The sequence below is a fragment of the Saccostrea echinata genome, unplaced genomic scaffold, assembly GCF_033153115.1.
Source record: "Saccostrea echinata isolate AGI-Se365-2 ecotype Australia unplaced genomic scaffold, CSIRO_AGI_Sech_v1 ptg000002l, whole genome shotgun sequence".
Lineage (NCBI taxonomy): Eukaryota > Metazoa > Mollusca > Bivalvia > Ostreida > Ostreidae > Saccostrea > Saccostrea echinata.
The window spans coordinates 15,680,765-15,701,209 of record NW_026889751.1 but is presented as its reverse complement, the minus strand read 5'-3'; the positions used below and the strand labels follow the sequence as shown (position 1 = coordinate 15,701,209).

Below are 20,445 nucleotides of genomic sequence, written 5' to 3'. Positions count from 1 at the left end.
ATAAAGATATATACTGCACTGCCATGGCACAATGCACATAAGCAGCAATAAAAAAACTGTTATCTTTAATCAATCTATATTTTCTACAGTTTATAATTCAATATTAGAAACATGTCCATAGGACATGAATGCCCCGTCCAGGGTTCACTGGTAATGTGACGTGAAAATTTGTATTAGTGTATTAAGGGGGCCGACTGGGGTTTTCATTGCACAATACTTTGCGCAGCATAGTAAAATAAAGCGTATTTACTCTTTGAAAGCAACCATTTTTACATAATTTATAAAAATTAACAAATTTAGGAAGTCTAAGGTTAAAAAATCTAATTAAGTTTTTAAATAACTGATTATTAAAAAGATTTTTCAATGATGGGTAGATAGACGTCGTAATAGTGTGTTTTTGACGTTATAAATAACTTAAGTTCTTTAAGCGGGGTCATTAATTATGCCATAAAATAAAAAGTATAAAATACATGCTCTTGAAATTTTAAACATAGGAAATTGAGAATCTAACAATCATATTTATTATTTTTTATGTAAATCTGTGGTATCTGTCATGTTTTGTTTTACTCCATAAAAATAGGAAAATATCATGAATTTTGACATTTTGAGATGCCCCCTCTGGAAACCAAACGGTAGAATTTTGTGTTTCTTGCACAAAATGTACAATATAGCATTACCCATCAAATAATATAATCTGAGCAAAAATTCTATAGTAGCATTTGTATAATTTGCTCCGAAGTGCGAAAAAATGGTAATTTCCTATATAATCCTATAGTAAATGTACCTGTATTTTGAGATGGTCCCTAAAACTTAACCAGACGGTAGATTTTCACTAAACTTGGCATGCATACTGAAGTCAATGTAAGGTACATATGGTATAAAATTAAAGAGTTTCTCTATAGTAGTTTTCACACAATAAAACCCCAGTCAGCTCCCTTAAGTCTGATGAAAATATCTTGAATAATTTCTTTAAAAACTGAGTTTTATACACAATAAATAGTCAAAGGACATTGGAAAGGTCAAGGTAAAAAAAATGGAGACAGTTGAATTCTCACCAAATAATGTATCAGTGCATATTAAGCTTACATAAAAGTATCTTGAATAGTTCCTTTAAAACTGAGCTAAACACAAATTTAAGAAAAGTGAGGTCAATGTCAAAGGAAAGCTCAAGGTCCAAAAATTTTGATGCAATTTAATAGCACTCTGCAAAATGTATCAGCAAATGAAGTTTGATAAATATAACTTGATTTATTTTTTTTTAAATGAGCTAAACACAAATTGAGAAAAGTGAAGGTCAAAGGAAAGGTCAGAGTCAAAATTGTTGATCGGTTGAACAGCTCTCATCAATATGTATAAGCATATGAATTGTGATAAAAATATCATGAATAGTTTCTTTGAAACTTAGCTAAACACGAATTGAAGAAAAGTCAAGGTCAAAAAACGGTGATGAAGTTGAATAGCTTTCACCAACATGTATCAGCTTACAAGGTTTGATAAAAATAGAAAATGAAAGACGAACATGACAAACACTATATGCTCATACTCTAGAATAAGTACTGGGAAAATGTGAAGTTCAGTGCCACTCAATACTGATTTTATTGCTTGTTTCTCATAAATTCAGAAGATACCTATCATTTTACACATATTTAGGTATGTAAAGATTTAGAAAATAATTATTTTAACATAATTTGACAATTCAAGCAAACAAAAGTGTTCAAAAATTTTGTTGTATCACTTAAGTCTGAAAATACAAGTAAGTTTAAGCAGCACTTCAATTTCTGAATTTCTGAGGAATTAAACTTCTAAAATGACAATAAATTATAATTTTACCATCAATTATATCATCACACATTATTTTTGATAATTCCTACAAAAAATTTTAATTTGATAAACTGATTTACATGTTGAAAATATCTCTGTATGCTTTCACTTGGATTATTTCTTTACAGAAATTTCCAATCTGAACTATCTTAACAAATTTGAAATTTTTTATTTATTACAAATCCAATGATGTAAAATGCATTACATGAATGAAATACTTGGACCCCTGACAGCTCAGTTTTAAATTGCACTACAATTCATCTAAAACGCTCTAAGGGTCAGCCAGGCAGACACTCTAAGGACATGGCCAGTGCATCAAATAAGGGGTATAGAGTTAACAAACAATAAATCATTTTAATGTTTAATATACTACTGTTGCAGTTGTTTCCTTAATTACAAGTTGTCTTCATTATGTGTTTTGATTTTTGCAAGCAAAAAAAAAAATTCCGTAGTTATTTTATATTCCTATCCAACTCCTACCATGAGGATCCATGAGGCTCCCAAGGTCCTAGACACACCCAGCAAAAGTCCGCCTTGCAGTTTTGGTTTTTGCATACCATGTGATTACATCCTCCATCTTTCTCAATGGTCACATGGCATTTGGGACATTCCTAGAAATAAGAATACAAAAAACATCATGATTAACACTTACACTGCAAACTAAAGGGTCACCAGATATCATGTTTCTCAGGCTAGCCACTCTGGCCTCACCTGGTCAGGAGACAACAATTTGTACAATTTATAATCATTATCATATCAAGCAGTTATCCTAGAGGTTAAAGTATAAAGAAGATGAGGCATACTGAATAATTAGTAACAAATTTCAACATATGACCAACTAAGCCCAATCCGGGACCTAATAACTCTCAAAGGACAAAAGCCCTATAAAAATTTTATTGAGGGCTAGCTGTTCATTGTAATTACACATATAATTTGCCTGCTACATCCATGAGAAATAAATTTCAAATGAACAAGCAAATCCAGGGATTTTCCCTGTTTTGTGGGAGTGCAATGAAACACATGGCAACACTGTTAGTCAAAATCAAAAACTGATTAAGAAAATAAAGTATCTTAGTATAGTATATACAAAGTCTTATCAAAATTTGATCAAAATTGTAGGAGATATTTGATTAAAACTGTAGGACAAGTAGCATTTTGATAAATTCTTAAAGACAGACAGACAGATAGACTTACTATCGTATAAGCTCTTCTGGTCTCTGACCAACAGAGCTTAAAATCAGAGTATCTACCAAAGGGTCTTGTTACGGGTAATGCATATGCTTTACCCTATTGTCTCTCATTCAAAAGTTACATGTATATACCATATTAAAAACTTTGAAAAGCAGGTTAAATTTCAAGACCAAGGTTATGGGGTCAAAATTCTTAAAAATATCCCAAAAAAGTCTCGTCACAGGTAATGCATTTGCAAAATATGAAAACCTTATCTTCTCTCATTCAAAAGTTGTGAGCAAGGTTAAAGTTTGACAGACAAACAGCAGGGCTCGAAATGATTGATGGCCTGCTGGTCTGGGACCAGTGAATTTTTAATCTGGGCTAGTATATTGTAGAGGGCATGTGCCCTTTGGGTCAGTGTTTTTTAATGCACAACCAAAATTCATTCACAGTCGGGTTAGTTAACTTGACAGGGTTGTGCATCCAAGTTCTGTTGTTTATTGTTTTGTTAAGTTGTACTATTAAATATCACAACATAAACAAATTAAATATAACTATTATTATTATGGTTTTGGGCCAGTCTTTTTAAAATCTACTGGCCCAGTGGGACAGTGAAAGTACTGAGTTGACCAGTAAAAATTCAAGGTGATAGCCCGAGTGACCAGTGAAAAAAAAATTATTTCTAGCCTTGAACAGATGGTCACACATGATGGAAGGATGAATGGACAGACAAATGAGATTTAATGTCCCTCCCTTTTGCAAAAGTGGGGACAAAAACATTATTGACTTTCAACATATGACCTATTTAGGCCAACCCTGTGGCCTGAACCATGTGCCATGCCTATGGGGCATGAATTTTCCAATTTTGGTAGAAGGCTTCATTTCAATTATAATTGAGAAAAAGTTTGTCTGCCAGGACCAAGAAGATTAAGTCACCACATGGCTTATAGTTACTTGGGAATGGACCAGCTCTAAAACTTTAACCTTTTCATTCACCTGGAAAATGTAGGTCAGATTCAGCATCTTAAGAAAGTCTGTAGTGTACACCTCTAGATGCACAAAGTTTTTCACAATAGGGCTTATCAAACAATGTAAGTCAGATTGAGCTGAGCTATAAATAACATAACTAAAACCTACTTTCGTATTGGCAGCAATCCAGTTGGAGGTTTCACTGTCGTCGTCACATTTCTTGATCCATTTTCTCAACCATTTACACTGTACCGGATCATGCCAATTTTCTCCACAAGCAAAACTAAAAAATACACAATGAATATATGCTCAAATTAACAAAATAACAGATTTTATGTGTGGTATCACCTTATGACACACAGATGATAATGTCAAAGCGTCTAAAGCAACGTCATGTTTCATCATTACCAAAATAAAGTTTGACAAGCCCCATTTAAATTCAGGAATTTCACTGATGCACACACTGGAATTCCCCTTTATTCCTCCATAATCTGGCAAGGGACCAATCTCACACATACATTGGACCTACTCCAAAAACTTAAACCTGCTCCAGAAACTTTAACATGCTCCAAAAACATTAACCTGGTCATTCTTTAGCTAAAATTTCAGCATCTGAAACCTTGATTGGTACAATGAAACATACTGTAGAAGCATCTTCCATGCATCTCTGATTAATATAGGGCATAGAAGTACTTGAAAAGAAATTTGGTCCAAAAACTTTAACCTGGGACGCGACGCCTAGTGTATCACAAATTAAGCTCCCCCCAAACTTTATCGAGGTGAGGTAAAAATTAAATTTTTTTTGAGTAATTTTCATAAATTTGCCTAACTTTTATTCTTAATAGGATAAAAACTCTAAATTCATTACCTTCAGCATTCATCGTCCATTGGCAGACCTACTTGTTGCTTTGCATTGACCTTTGCTCTAGTTTTTAATTTATTTTTTTTTTATCTCCCACATTGTTAAGTGGACTGAAGAACTTAAATGGCTTCACTTCAGTATAACTCAATCAATATGCTTCTATTAATCAATTTATAAGCATTGTTTCTGCATGTCTTGAAGTTGAATATATTTTTAGTTTACATGGCACAACTTGTAACCAAAGGTACTTGTGGACAGGACACCCCCTCCCCTCCCCCCCCAACCCCAATTCGACCCAGGGGCCTTTTGGACACTTCTTCACAAATTATATTTATTACATAAATAAATTATTTATCATGCATACCATAGGTAAAATGGGAAAAAATGCAAAATAATCGTCCATATAAAATCCACCCCACTTTACATCATAAGAGAGAAAGGTATGCCACTCCAGTTTGTTTAATTTGTAACCCCTCCCCCCCAAACCCCTGTCTTTCTGGGTTAACTAGCATGTATTTTTTTCATTTCAACCTAAAATGTTGATTCACATTGTCTCTGCATATATTTCTGTCTTAGTTCATGCTATTGGATTTACTGCATCTCATAAGAATCCTAAAATTAATCCTTAAACATGATTTCAGTCAGTACATTTTAAAATCCTTCAGTAAATGCAAAGGAAGTTCAGCAAGAATGTATTACCCAGTGATTCATTTTGATGTGCGTCCTGCGTAAATTACGCACAAATTTTGCCCAGGACGCATTATTTCAATAAATGTGCATCCCAATGGACGCAATAAATTTAAAGAAGTACATGTACTACTTTAAATTATTTCGGTATAATCTGATTCAAAACTTGACCGATTACATCATATCCACATGCTAAGCGATATGCATGAATGATATTAACAGGTATAAGATTGTCAACAACAGGTCAGATTTCACAACTGCAGTTAAAAGCAATTATCAGAACATATTTGAGAGTTAGATAGCATAGTTACATTATCACTGATTATGTCTATTCTGAAGGGAATACTGTACCTTTGTATATAAGCTGTAACCTGTATCATTGTTTTTTTTTTCGTTTTTTCCTTACAAGCTAAGAAGTATAAAAGTTAATCATTTTTATTTCTTCATGAGTATTTGTCATTTCTTCTTAAAACTTTTTTTACTTCATTCTGCTTCTGTGCATTTTATGACTGATCGTATGTACGATCTAAAAATAGAACCAAAGTGCACAGTGGACAATATATTATTTTTATGACACAAAATCATGTACTCTTACTTGGACAATTGATAGTAAAAGTATAAAATCACTCCAGCTCTGATAAAACATTTGCACTTTCGTGCAATACCCTTTTTTATTTCACCAGAATTTCCTCTGTAACATCTAATAAACGGTACCCTTGGATTTGGACGCTTTGAATTTGGCACGGGACTCATTGTTGTCATTAAGAGGGGTCCTTTGGACCCTTGATAACCATTTTCAAAATGAATCACTGATTACCTATTACGATACCATTCAAGAGATTTTTTGACATAATAATTGTATCAACTGTGAACAAAAATATAGATGTCCTACCAAAAGGTGTGACCACATTTACAGGTAACAGGCTTGGCATCGAAGTACTGAACTTTGACTGCATGACCACAGTCTGGAGCAGGGCACCATCTCAGCAGCCGGTTGCACTAAAACACAAAACAAATCAGAACATAAATTAAAAAATAAAACATTCTATAGGAAAACAAACAAGAGACTCATGGACCCAGTCCTAATAGTGTTAGACTAACACTCATCTGGATCAGCAAATGAATGAGCCTGTACATGTAGATAAACCAAAACTCTTCCTGTCATCTCCAAATCAAGATCATGGTTTCAACAATTTTAATACTCAATGCATATATATCAGTATAAAAATTAGTAAAAGTATACATAATTTGCAATATACGTTTTCCTTCCAATGACAATAGGTTCTCCAAGTCACACTTACTATCAATTTGCTGAATGGCGACCAAAATTATTTATGTCACCATTTCAAAAATTCTGGTCACCTTCAACAAATTTATACTTTACTCCCCATGACGAAAAAATTTTTGAATAACGTACTAAATCAAAGACCATTTATTATAATGTGACTGAATTTTTTTGAGGAAATTGATGAAATGACCTTTGAGAAATTGTTACTGGTATAAATTATGTAAAAACTTATTCACAACAACTCTTATGCTTGTAGACAGTAAACATAAGAACATCCAATAAAACTTAAATGAAATGTAAGAGATTTGATTGATGTATGCATAAGGTGCATCCTTATTGTGACAGAACTTTACTATGTACCTATTGTCTATTAATACATGAACAAAGTCTGGTTCTATCAAAATAAAGATGTTTGTACAAATTTGAACCTACATTACCTGATGATGATTCCATTTAAATATGACTAATCATGGCTTTGCTGTTCTTGAGAAGAAGATTTTTAAAGATGTTCCCTATATATTCCTATGTAAAACTTTGATCACCCATTGTGGCCCCACCCTACCCCTGGGGGTCATGATTTGAACAAATTTGAATCTACACTACCTGAGGATGCTTCCCTATAAATATGACCAATCATGGCTTTGCTGTTCTTAAGTAGATGATTTTTAAAGATTTTTCCTATGTTTTCTTATGTAAAACTTTGATCACCCATTGTGGCCCCACCCTACCACCTGGGGGCATGACTGGAACAAACTTGAATCTACACTACCTGAGGATGCTTCCATATAAATATAACCCATCATGGCTTTGCTGTTCTTGAGAAGAAGATTTTTAAAGATTTTTCCTATGTATTCCTATGTAAAACTTTGATCCCCCATTGTGGCCCCACCCTACCCCCGGGGGTCATGATTTGAACAAACTTGAATCTACACTACCTGAGGATGCTTCCATATAAGTTTCATATTTTCAAGCACAGTGGTTTTTGAGAAGAAGATTTTTAAATGATGACATTAATTTTTCATGAATTCATAATTATCTCCCCTTGGAAGAAGGTGTGGCCCTTCATTTGAACAAACTTGAATCCCCTTTACCCAAGGATGCTTTGTCGCAAGCTTGGTTGAAATTGGCCCAGTGGTTCTTGAGAAGAAGACGAAAATGTGAAAAGTTTACAAACTTTGGCTCAGGTGAGCTAAAAACTTGAAATTAGAATTGAGAAAACCCTATCAGCATCATGATCTGTTTATCAATATATTATAACAAGAGTATTCCAAGGAGCGCATGTGTCACCTGCTTTGTAGCTTCATTAAAGATGTAAATAAATCTAAGAGTGGTCAACTTTTTATTTACTATTAGCATGATAGTTCATGTATTTGCCTTCAAAGAAAAAATGGCATCCATGGATAGTATATAAGACTGTGATAAAATTTGACAATCAAAGAAAATATGGTTTCCTAACCCTAAAACAAAGAATTAAACTGAAATTATTAGAAATAACTTTTTATCATATTATTAATATTTATAATAATTAATAACAAGAGGTCCAGGGGCCACATCGCTCACCTGAGCACTGTGGCTAGGAAAAAAGGAAAAATCAGTTTAGTATTGAAAAGCTTAAATGCATAAGTGGTCCTTACCTACCCCTAAAAGTGAAGGGGGGGGGGGTTCATGATTTCAACAAACTTGAATCTACACTAACTAAGGATGCTTACATAATTTTTTGACTGTGACTTTTTTCTCTACAAGTTTGAACTTTCATTGTGGCCCCACCCTACCCCTGGAAGTCATGATTTGAACAAACTTGAATCTACACTATCTGAGGATGCTTCCACATAAATATTACCAATCATTGCTTTGCTGTTCTTGAGAAGATTTTTAAAGATTTTTCCTATATATTCCTATGTAAAACTTTGATCGTTCAATGTGGCCCCACCCTACCCCCGGGGGTCATGATTTGAACAAACTTGAATCTACACAACCTGAGGATGCTTCCACATAAATATAACCAATCATAGCTTTGCTGTTCTTGAGAAGAAGATTTTTCCTATGTACACCTATGTTACACTTTGATCGTCCATTTTGGCCCCACTCTACCCCGGGGGTCATGATTTGAACAAACTTGAATCTACACCACCTGAGGATACTTCCATATAAATATGACAAATCATAGCTTTGCTGTTCTTGAGAAGAAGATTTTTCCTATGTATTCCTATGTAAAACTTTGATCGTCCATTGTGGCCCCACCCTATCCCCGGGGGTCATGATTTGAACAAACTTGAATCTACACCACCTGAGGATGCTTCCACATAAATATAACCAATCATGACTTTGCTGTTCTTGAGAAGAAGATTTTTGAAGATTTTTCCTATATAGTCCTATGTAAAAATTTCATTGTCCATTGTGGCCCCACCCTACCCCCGGGGGTCATGATCTGAACAAAGTTGAACACACACCACCTGAGGATGCTTCCACATAAATATTATCAATCATTGCTTTGCTGTTCTTGAGAAGAAGATTTTTGAAGATTTTTCCTATATACACCTATGTAAAACTTTGATCGTCCATTGTGGCCCCACCCTACCCCCGGGGGTCATGATCTGAAAAAAGTTGAACACACACCACCTGAGGATGCTTCCACATAAATATTACCAGTCATTGCTTTGCTGTTCTTGAGAAGAAGATTTTTGAAGATTTTTCCTACATACACCTATGTAAAACTTTGATCGTCCATTGTGGCCCCACCCTACCCCGGGGGGTCATGATCTGAACAAAGTTGAACCCACACCACCTGAGGATGCTTCCACATAAATATTACCAATCACTGCTTTGCTGTTCTTGAGAAGAAGATTTTTGAAGATTTTTCCTATATACACCTATGTAAAACTTTGATCGTCCATTGTGGCCCCACCCTACCCCCGGGGGTCATGATCTGAACAAATTTGAATCTACACTACCTGACAATAATTCCACATGAGTTTCATCTTTCCTGGCCCATTGGTTCTTGAGAAGAAGATTTTTCAATAATGCCATTAATTTTTTGCTATTTCGTAATTATCTCCCCTTGGAGGAGGGCGTGGCCCTTCATTTGAACAAACTTGAATCCCCTTCACCCAAGGATACTTTGTGCCAAGTTTGATTGAAATTGGCCCAGTAGTTCTGGAGAAGAAGATGAAAATGTGAAAAGTTTACGACAACAACGACGCCGACGACAGACAACGGACAAATTTTGAAAAGCTCACTTGAGCCTTCGGCTCAGGTGAGCTAATAATAATTAATTATTAGTGTTTCCAACAATCCTCCAAAAATGATTTCAATCTGTCTTTACTGCAATTGTCAGTCTACACGATCTATTGTGGAATACCAATCCCGATGTATTTTCATAGTATTTAAATATAAGTTTGTTGGTAACTGAATATCATACAGTTTCATAGTACACTATCATGAGCTCATAAACATGTATAAATGCTAATTATCAAAATCCTGCCTGTCAAAATTTAAAAGTCATAAGTTAAATTAAACTGCCAGGGTATTTTTTTGTAAAGTAGGTCAAAGTCAAATGGTTTGTAATACATGTACTGGTATTTTTCATAATGTCTTATGACAAAAAGTGTACATACTAATTAGCATAGACTTAACTCTTGAATGTCAAAAATATGCTATATCGGCACTATGAACTATTTTGAAAAGTAGGTCAAGGGTCACGAGGTCGGTAACCATGGTAATTTACAAAAGCCATAGTGCCAAGCAATATAGGTGCAAAATATCAAATCAATACCTCTTACATTCTAAAGATAAGGGGTGTGACAGACAGACACCGGGTAAAGTGATCCCTAATTGCCGCTCTGCTTTGCAGGTGACACAAAAAGCAGATAGGTGATGATTTCATACAGCAGTTTATGTGATAACTGTGCACAAGTGTAACCCCATTATACCCCATAGAACATGCAAGAATAAATATGTGTTCCCACAAGATTGGATTGCATTTTAATGAAGGAACATTCCACTGTATCTGCATATTTGAACACTTAAGTCCTCGTAACATATTTAAGTATTTAATACTATAAACATATACTTGCTGCATATCTGTCATATTGCCATTTTGTAGCGCATAAAGTCATGGTGTTCTACATACATTTTTTGCACACACAGGCCACCGTTGTTAGTACATGCCCAGCACCAAATGAATCAATGAAGTTAAAAATTTCTTGAAAATGTGAATTTATTTAAACAATTTATTTTTTTTTTTAGGTATTACAGCTCAGATGGTTAGACTGCTAACTGTTCATAGTTCATGTCTATGAAAAAAGTCTCTACATACTAGTGCACTGACGAACTAAAATGATGTATGTGAAACAAATTACTGCATGTAACTAATCGACCAGAATGGACATTATCAGGGTAAACCAATCCTGGCCCTATAGGTTTTTGATCTATTGATATTGAAGTGATCCTTTGTTTGGTATACATGAAATCATATTTTGCTACTTTTATTATTATCTTCTTTTTTTTTCTTTTTTGAAAAACAAAAAAGGGCAATGCATCATAAAACAAGAGGCCCATGGGCCACATCGCTCACCTGAGCACATTGGCTAGGCAGAAGCACAAATCAGTTCAGTATTGAATATAGAAAAGGGGTGGGGGGGGGGGGGGAAGGGGGGGGTTGAATTTTAAACTACCTGATGATGCTTCTATGTCAATATAACAAATTGCTTTATTGTACTTGAAAATTTAAAAAAAAAATTCCCATATATTCCTTTGTAAAAATTTGACCCTCCATTGTGGCTCCTCCCTATCCAAGGGGTCATCATTTGAACTTGAATCTACACTACCTGAGGATGATTTCATATCAATATGACAAATCATGGCTTTGCTGTTCTTGAGAAGAAGATTTTTAAAGAATTTTCCTATGTATTCCTATGTAAAACTTTGATCCCCCATTGTGGCCCCACCCTACCCCCGGGGGTCATGATTTGAACAAACTTAAATCTACACTACCTGAGGATGATTTCATATCAATATGACTAAACATAGCTTTCCTGTTCTTGAGAAGAAATATTTTTTCTATATGTTCTTATGTAAAACTTTCCATCCCCCAATGGGCCCCATCCAACCCCTGGGGGTCATCATTTGAACAAAATTGAATCTACACTACCTGAGGACGCTTCCATATCAAAATGACTAATCATGGTTTGCAGTTCTTCAGAAGAAGATATTTTCCTATATATTTCTATTTAAGACTTTGATCCTCCATTGTGGCCCCATCCTACCCACCGGGGTCATGATTTGAACAAAATAGAATCTACACTACCTGAGGATGCTTCCACATAAATATGACCAATCAGGGCTTTGCTGTTCCTGAGAAGAAGATTTTTAAAATTTTTCCTATACATTTCTATGTAAACTTTGATCCTCCATTGTGGCCCCGTCCCACCCCCGGGGGTCATGATTTGAATAAATTTGAATCTACACTACCTGTGGATGTTTCCATATAAATATGAACAATCTGGGCTTTGCTGTTCCTGAGAAGAAGATTTTTCCTATATATTTCTATGTACAACTTTGATAGTCCATTGCGGCCCTGCCCTACCCCCGGTGGTCATGATTTGAACAAACTTGAATCTACACTACCTGAGGACGCTTCCTTATAAATATGACTCATCATGGCTTTGCTGTTCTTGAGAAGAAGATTTTTAAAGATTTTTCCTATATATATATTTCTATATAAAACTTTGATCCTCCATTGTGGCCACGCCCTACCCCCTGGGGTCATGATTTGAACAAACTTGAATCTACACTACCTGAGGATGCTTCCATATAAATATGACTCATCATGACTTTGTTGTTCTTGAGAAGATTTTTAAAGATTTTTCCTATATATTTCTATGTAAAACTTGGATCCTCCATTGTGGCCATGCCCTACCCCCTGGGGTCATAGTTTGCACAAACTTGAATCTACACTACCTGAGGATGCTTCCATATAAATATGACTCATCATGGCTTTGCTGTTCTTGAGAAGAAGATTTTTAAAGATTTTTCCTATATATTTCTATGTAAAACTTTGATCCTCCATTGTGCCCCCCCTACCCCCGGGGGTCATGATTTTAACAAACTTGAATCTACACTACCGGAAGATGCTTCCATATAAATATGACTCATCATGACTTTGCTGTTCTTGAGAAGAAGATTTTTAAAGATTTTTCCTATCTATTTCTATGTAAAACTTGGATCCTCCATTGTGGCCACGCCCTACCCCCGGGGGGTCATGGTTTGAACAAACTTGAATCTACACTACCTGAGGATGCTTCCATATAAATATGACTCATCATGGCTTTGCTGTTCTTGAGAAGAAGATTTTTAAAGATTTTTCCAATATATTTCTATGTAAAACTTTGATCCTCCATTGTGGCCCCACCCTACCCCCGGGGGTCATGATTTGAACAAATTTGAATGTACACTACCTGAGGATGCTTCCACATGAGTTTCATCTTTCCTGGCCCTATGGTTCTTGAGAAGAAGATTTTTAAATGTTGCCATTATTTTTTCACCAATTCCTAATTATCTCCCCTTGAAAGAGGGTGTGGCCCTTCATTTGAACAAACTTGAATCCCCTTTACCCAAGGATACTTTGTGGCAAGTTTGGTTGAAATTGGCCCAGTGGTTCTTGAGAAGAAGTCGAAAATGTGAAAAGTTTACAGACAGACAGACAGACAGACGGACAGACAGACAGACGGACGCCGGACAAAATGTGATCAGAAAAGCTCACTTGAGCTTTCAGCTCAGGTGAGCTAAAAAGGGGGATAATGCCTCATGAAAAAGGCATGGCATCATGCCATTCTAAAATGCTCTAGAAATAACACATGTGGTTTATAATCAAATGCTATAAATATTTATTTAGGAAGATACATACCTCAACAAAACTATTTGTGATTAATTGCTGGTACTTTAATTTCACTTTTCTATCTGTAACAAGTTTCCTAAAATAAAACAAGAAAGTTTGGTTGAAGGCAGTTCTTGCTTTTCTGCAACATAACTTTTATTTTTTGTTACATTAAAATGCAATGAATTTAAAATATAAGTGGATATATATTTCTGATTGCACTGTTAGAAAAATTATAGGTCAATCAAATTTCCTTTTTTTTTTCCTTATCTAAACTAGTGCATCTTCGCAAGCCAAGGGTTTATGGGGAGTGGAGTAGACTGACACCCTTGGCTAGCGAAAATGAAATTAGTGATGTTAAAATCCCTAACATGACATCATCAGACGATCTTGGGCTTCACCGTATATACTTGCCTATTAGTCGTTTTTTTGGGAGTTAAACTTTGGTCCAAAACTCTTTATCCGACTTATACGCGAGTTATAAAAAGATTGGTATCTTAGCGGGTCAATCCCTCTAAATTAAGCTTAAAAAATACAACCGACTTATAGGCGAGTATATACGGTACTTGTTTCACAGTTGTTTATTAAGTAGCCCAAAGCTTTACAATGAATTCAAATTACATATCATTTAAAGTTCTGTCTTTTGAGTTTATAATTTTTTCCCCTAATTTTATTGCATTCACCTGTCAATAAGAAAATTATTTTTAGTCTACAATAAGTACGAAAAAGTGATCATCAACTTATCAAAAACTGGTTAACATCCTAAACTCAGAACTCTTGAAATATTATTTGAACTGTCAAACATTTGGACATTACTAGAGCTATAATGTCAGTCCAAATTCAATTTTGTAATACCAGAAAAAAACAGAAATATGTCCTTAGTACATGAAGGTACATTTATATTGCAACATAAAATGTACATTGCTTTTTTTGGTGTGAGCTAATACTAAAATATGATGAAAGAGGAATTTTTTTCCCCTTTTTTCCTATACAAAACTGATGCTTCAGTAAGTTATCCTTTATAGCATGGTATGTGGTGTTGATTCATCTCATCTAACAGCTACGGTAAATAAAGTCTCATTGTTACAAGTCCATTCTCTTATATGTACCTAATACGTATATACGATTTTTCATGGTTTATCTGAGATTTATCTGTGTACAGAGTTTTCTGAAGTGATCCTCTATGAAATTTAATAGATAAATTAAGAGCAAAATGGGGGGGGGGGGGGGAATTCAGTCATACAGAAGGTCAAGGTGAATAAATATGACACACTCTAATTGTTCTCAGATATTTATACCAGTACACAAATTTCATGAAAATATCTAGAACGTTTTTTTAACTTAGATAACTGCTAAATAAAGGAATGGTGAGTTCAACATCATTGAAAAGGTCAACACAAGAATATAATGAAACTAACACTTATATATATATATATATATATATATATATATATATATATATATATATATATATATATATATATATATATATATATATATATATATATATATATATATATATATATATATATATATATTTATTTATTTATTTATTTATTTGCATAAAGTTCGATTAAAAAAAATCTTATAAGTGAAGTTCAAGGTAATGGAATGATTAAAGTTATAAGAAAAGTCAAGGTCAGGAAATCATGATGGAGTTTAATTGCTTTAACCAATAGTCCAATATATAATTTGTATAAAGTTTGATTACAATATCTTTAAAAGTGCAGTTAAGGTCACATGAAAGATCAAGATCAGATAATTATAAAACAGTTATATTCGCATTAAAGTGTTAAGTTTGAAAGAAATATTATGAACAGTATCTTCTAACCTGTGCTAAATGTGCAATAATTAACGAGATCAAGGTCACATGGAGGTCAAAGAAAAATAATTTGCTCAGTAGTTCAATGGCTCTTAACAAAATGTACCGGTATCTTTGTATGATATTTAATGAAAATATTTTAAATGGTTTCTTTGAATTTAAGATAAATTCCAAATGAGGAATAGTGGTGTCAAGATCATAATGAAAGTGTAAATCTGGAAATTATGACACAGTTGAATAGTTTCCAACAATATGTATCAAAGTATGAATTTTTTATTTAAAAAAATATCTTAGTTACATTGAAACTGACCTTTACACAAAATATGGAATAGTGAGGACAAGGTCACAGGAAAAGTCAAGGTCAGAAATTCATGCTACAGTTGGATAATTTTGTAAAGTTAAATTAAAATGACAAGACAGTACACAAGTGTGTAAATCAGTATCAGTTTTGTCTGCTACAGGATATTTTGGAATAAAATTTTAGATCGTTGTATTGTTGGTCATCAGTAGTAACTTGTAAATGACAAAACTTAATATTACCTACACTTTTAAGAACTCTGCTAATTTGAACACACTATATAATATCAAACCTATGCCGAGTCTTCGTAACTTATTCAATACTTACATGACTGTGGCATCATCAACAAGTATATCACAACCATATGCTGCACATGAAATGGTTTGTCCCATCCCCTCGTTCATGATTTTGGAGGTAAGGTAATCTGTCCAGCAGGGAACACAAAATTTATGCCCACATTCTAAACCAGTCATTTCCTGTTTTGAAAGAAAAGTTAGCCATCACCACAAAATGAATCTAAGCACATAATATCTGACTTCCTCAATCTCCTCAGTCTAAGTATTGCAGATATTTTTTAAGTTTTGATGTAATGTAATCAATTATCAGAATAAAATGTATGTACAGTGCGGACTCTTTATTACGATGTTCATTTTGTCACGGTAAAATATCGTAATACCGAGGGCAACGTAATAAAAGTTCCCAATAAAATCCAGTAAAACATCATTTTGAAAGCTTGTTGTTGTATTAGGTGGTGTATTTTTCTCCTTTCGTTTCCTTCTTCTGTTCAAATTCTTCATCAAAATGCAATATACATATAATTTGTTAATAACTTATCTTGAATAGATATCTTCATTATGCTATTTCTTCTATTTCCTTCATTTTAAAAGAAATGTGCACATTTTTTATAAAAGCTTCGGCAATCTTCATTTATCTGCCCCCATTTCCTTTTACTTTTACTTTTGTTTCTGTCTAGATAATGCGTTTGTAAAATTTTCAATGTTTTCGTATCGTTACTACATAAATAACAACAATACATCACTGGGCGGTTTTGGGTGTTCAATGAGCTTAGAGCTGCAGTGAACAACTGATGAAAGTGGGCAGTGTGATAGGCATATTCCTGGACAGGATTTGAGAACACACAAGCTAAATGTCAAAATAAATTTGAATTTTTAAATTACTGAACAGAGTTCAATTAGCAGTTCAGCAATTATCGATTTGTATTTCTGCTGACACCTGTGAGGTAGTCCAAGCCACTATCCAAGCTGTTAAAACGTTAGTGGAGTTCAAATTTTGCCAAAATTATGTTTGATACCCAAGATGTCAATTCCCGCTGTTTAACTGCAAACGAAATTACACATTACGTATTTAACATACATGCATATGATTAAATGTAACCCTTTATTTAATAAATAAATTTTACTTGTTATCCATAGTAAAAAAAATAAAATAAACTTTACAGAGATAGATAAACTGGAGACTACATTTATAAATAAACAGTTTAATTGTTTAACAATGGCTTTGACACGTCTCCAATTCTGCTGACCTCTCTAGAACAGTCAAGGTGTGTGCAGTCAAGCGTCACTAATCACCTAACGGCCCTGCAAGTTAACACTCTGTCAGAACAGGTGTTTCAATGTTTATTTAGCGTCTCCTTAAGTGTCTACAGTCGATCAACACTGAATAAACACGGGGTGAAAAAAATTTTGGACAGAATTTTTACATCGTAATACCGAGTCCCGGCATTTTAGGACATCGTAATAAACAGTTCTATTTTGTATAGATTTGTTAAGAAATGGTTTTGTGCTTTGAATTTACAACATAATAAGTGTTCTATCTTATAAAACCATCACCGTAATAACGAGTCCGCACTGTACACTGAATATTGAAATATATCAGATAATATAATTTCTCAGTCTGGGGGTTGCTAATTAAATATTCACTGTTTGCTGTCTTTGTGAAATAATAACTTTTTAATAAAAGATCAAAGGTTGAAATAACTTTAAAGATAATTAATAAACATTTGATGATGGAACAGATTCATGGGATGCCTTGTGGTGTGATATGTGCTCAAAGGGAAGTATGCATTCTTATTACATGAACTCTAAAGGTGTCAATACCACTGTATGACACTTAAAGTAATCTGAGTAAACTTGCATGTAACTAAATTAACACTAAATTACAATTAATAAGTATGGTAAGTACACTTGCAAATCTGTATTTGATAAGATCAGGACTGAATTCAGGTTCACTGACAAAATTTTTCACTCAGGGCTGCACCACTTATTGCTTGAATCTCTACTTTTAAAGTGTATCATAGTTCATACCACTCCAGGAACAGGTGTATAGCAAATCTCACAAATTGACTCTGTGCTGGCTGCTGCTGTGGCAGACCTGGTCATTTTCTGAAAACAAAATCAATTTGTTGTTGAATAAAAAGGCCTCTAAAACTGTGTTTAAGGATAAATAACACAAACAAACTTTTTTCACAAATCAACAAAATTTCTCATAGATTTATATTCAAATAGGTAATCTGTATAATGTTTGCCATGTAAAGTGGGAGAATTTTGTACGATTTTGTCACACAGACGTCAAAAGAATGGGCAAGAACTGGAAGGAGGTAGAAAGCATTGATCTGGAGGATCCTGGAGTAATCTTGTTAGCGGCCTAGCCCCAAAAGGGGTAGCAGACATAAGTAAGTAGTTAAGTTGTCACATTGTTAAAAATATGTGCAAAATCTTGCATAGGATTACATAGAAAACGACATAAAGTCGCATATCTAAATACCAAAGAAAAATTATGATTTCTTTATATTTTAGGGATTTATTATTTATGTCATTTCTAATCAAATTCAGTCAAAAAATATATATCAATCCATGTATCAAATTTTTGTTTGTGTTATGTATCCTTAATAAAACTTTTTTTTCAGAAATTTAAAATTTTTTATAGATTCTGTAAATTGTTTCCATGCTCACTGTTTAACTATATACTGTAGATTCCTAAATATATGCAAGGAATTAATTATTGCGTAATTATGCGAGAAGCACCACTCACCAAATAAAATTACTTGCTTTTACTTTTTATGGTGCTGAAATCAATGTAAAATCCCTTGATCAACCATCCACTTGTGAATTATTGTTCTCACGATTTGACGTTAAAGAGCCAATTCGTGATAAGTACTAACGAAAAATAAGGAATCTACAGTAGCTTATATACAAAATATTATGTTTAGAGCTTAAAAGGTTTAAAAAAGATAAAACATGCTTGCAAAAATAAAATATATAAATAACTTTGAAACTCATCTGGAAATATAGGTCAGCAGCATCTTGGTAATGAGCATCCCTAGATACATCATCCATGCAAGTTCAGTGACAATAAGGCTTATAGCTATAAAGGAATGGACCTGCTTCAAAACCTTTTACCTATTCAATCATCCATGTAGGTGAGATCTATCACCTAAAGCAAATCTGGTAGTATAATGCATCATCTATGCAAGTTTTGTCCAGGTAGGGTTTCTAGTTACTTGGAAATGGACTTGCCTTAAACTTTAACCAAGTCACTCATCTGGAAAAATGTCATATTCACCATCTGAAGATTGTCTGGTAGTATGCATCCTAAGATACACCATCCATGCATGTTTGGTCACTAAAGGACTTTAGTTATTAGGGAATGGACCTGCTCCAAAAACTTTAACCTGGTTATTCATTTGGAAAATGTAGGTCAGATCCAGCATCCAAAGCATGTTTGGAAGTATGCATCCCTAGATGCATTATCCATGCAAGTTTGGTTACTGAAGGACTTACAGTTATGAATGTTAAAAATGTTAGAAGTTAGAAATGGACATGCTCCAAAAACTAAAATCTTGTCACTCATCAAGAAATTGTTGAGCAGTTGCTCAGTTGGTGAAGCACATGGCGGATTTTGGTATTAACAAAGTTACCTGAGGCCATCTTCAAAAAAAAAAATGTTAGCTTGCCCTCTCCCATCTCAGGATAAAAAAAATTGGGGAGAAGGTAGAAATAAATTTATAGTTGGAAAAAAATTAGGTGTCCTCATTATCATATGGAGATTGACCCATAAAAATGGTTTGCTCTTCACATATACAAACTTTTATTTATTGTAATTTAATGTGTAAAGTTGCAATTCAAATGTTGAGCATTCTTGTAATCAAAAGAAAAGCCCTCATTTGTCATGTTTGAAAGTTGAATTTGTGGAAAACTTCATATTCATTAAGTGCAGTCATCCTTTTACAGACTTGGACAGACTGCATAGTATAATTTACTAGTGTACACAGTTTACAAACCTTGGGTCTGGCTCCTGTGTCTGGTCTTCGGTGGGGACTTACAACATGCGCTTCTGAGAATAAACGATCCTGATCACCATCATAGTATCGCTCCATTAACTTTTCTTTGTCCCATTTAAAATGATTTAATAAAATTCTGGTAACTGTTGAAGGAATCTGGATTAAAAAAAAAAATTTCCCCATTAATTCAAAGGCGAAAGCAGTCAAACCTCATTATTTCGAACTCGACGGGACCAGGTTTAAACTTCATTATAACCAGGATAAAAATCATAAAAGAATAAGTGGTTAGGACTACCAACTCACATCAACATATCCCAGATATGGGATATCACTGAGATATTGAACACTGAG

General features: G+C 34.0%; 1 protein-coding gene across 1 annotated transcript in view; it reads right to left on the bottom strand.

Moving 5' to 3' along the window:
• Positions 1–20,445, bottom strand: part of LOC133173487 (E3 ubiquitin-protein ligase arih1l-like) — a 31,627-nt gene that overhangs the window by 10,469 nt on the left and 713 nt on the right. The window contains exons 2-8 of the mRNA XM_061308475.1: positions 20,095–20,250; positions 18,119–18,196; positions 16,122–16,270; positions 13,705–13,771; positions 6,405–6,511; positions 4,132–4,246; positions 2,302–2,432 (exon numbers count right to left, since the gene is read on the bottom strand). Coding sequence (XP_061164459.1) covers positions 2,302–2,432; positions 4,132–4,246; positions 6,405–6,511; positions 13,705–13,771; positions 16,122–16,270; positions 18,119–18,196; positions 20,095–20,250 — 803 coding nt within the window. The remainder of the gene's footprint in view (positions 1–2,301; positions 2,433–4,131; positions 4,247–6,404; positions 6,512–13,704; positions 13,772–16,121; positions 16,271–18,118; positions 18,197–20,094; positions 20,251–20,445) is intronic.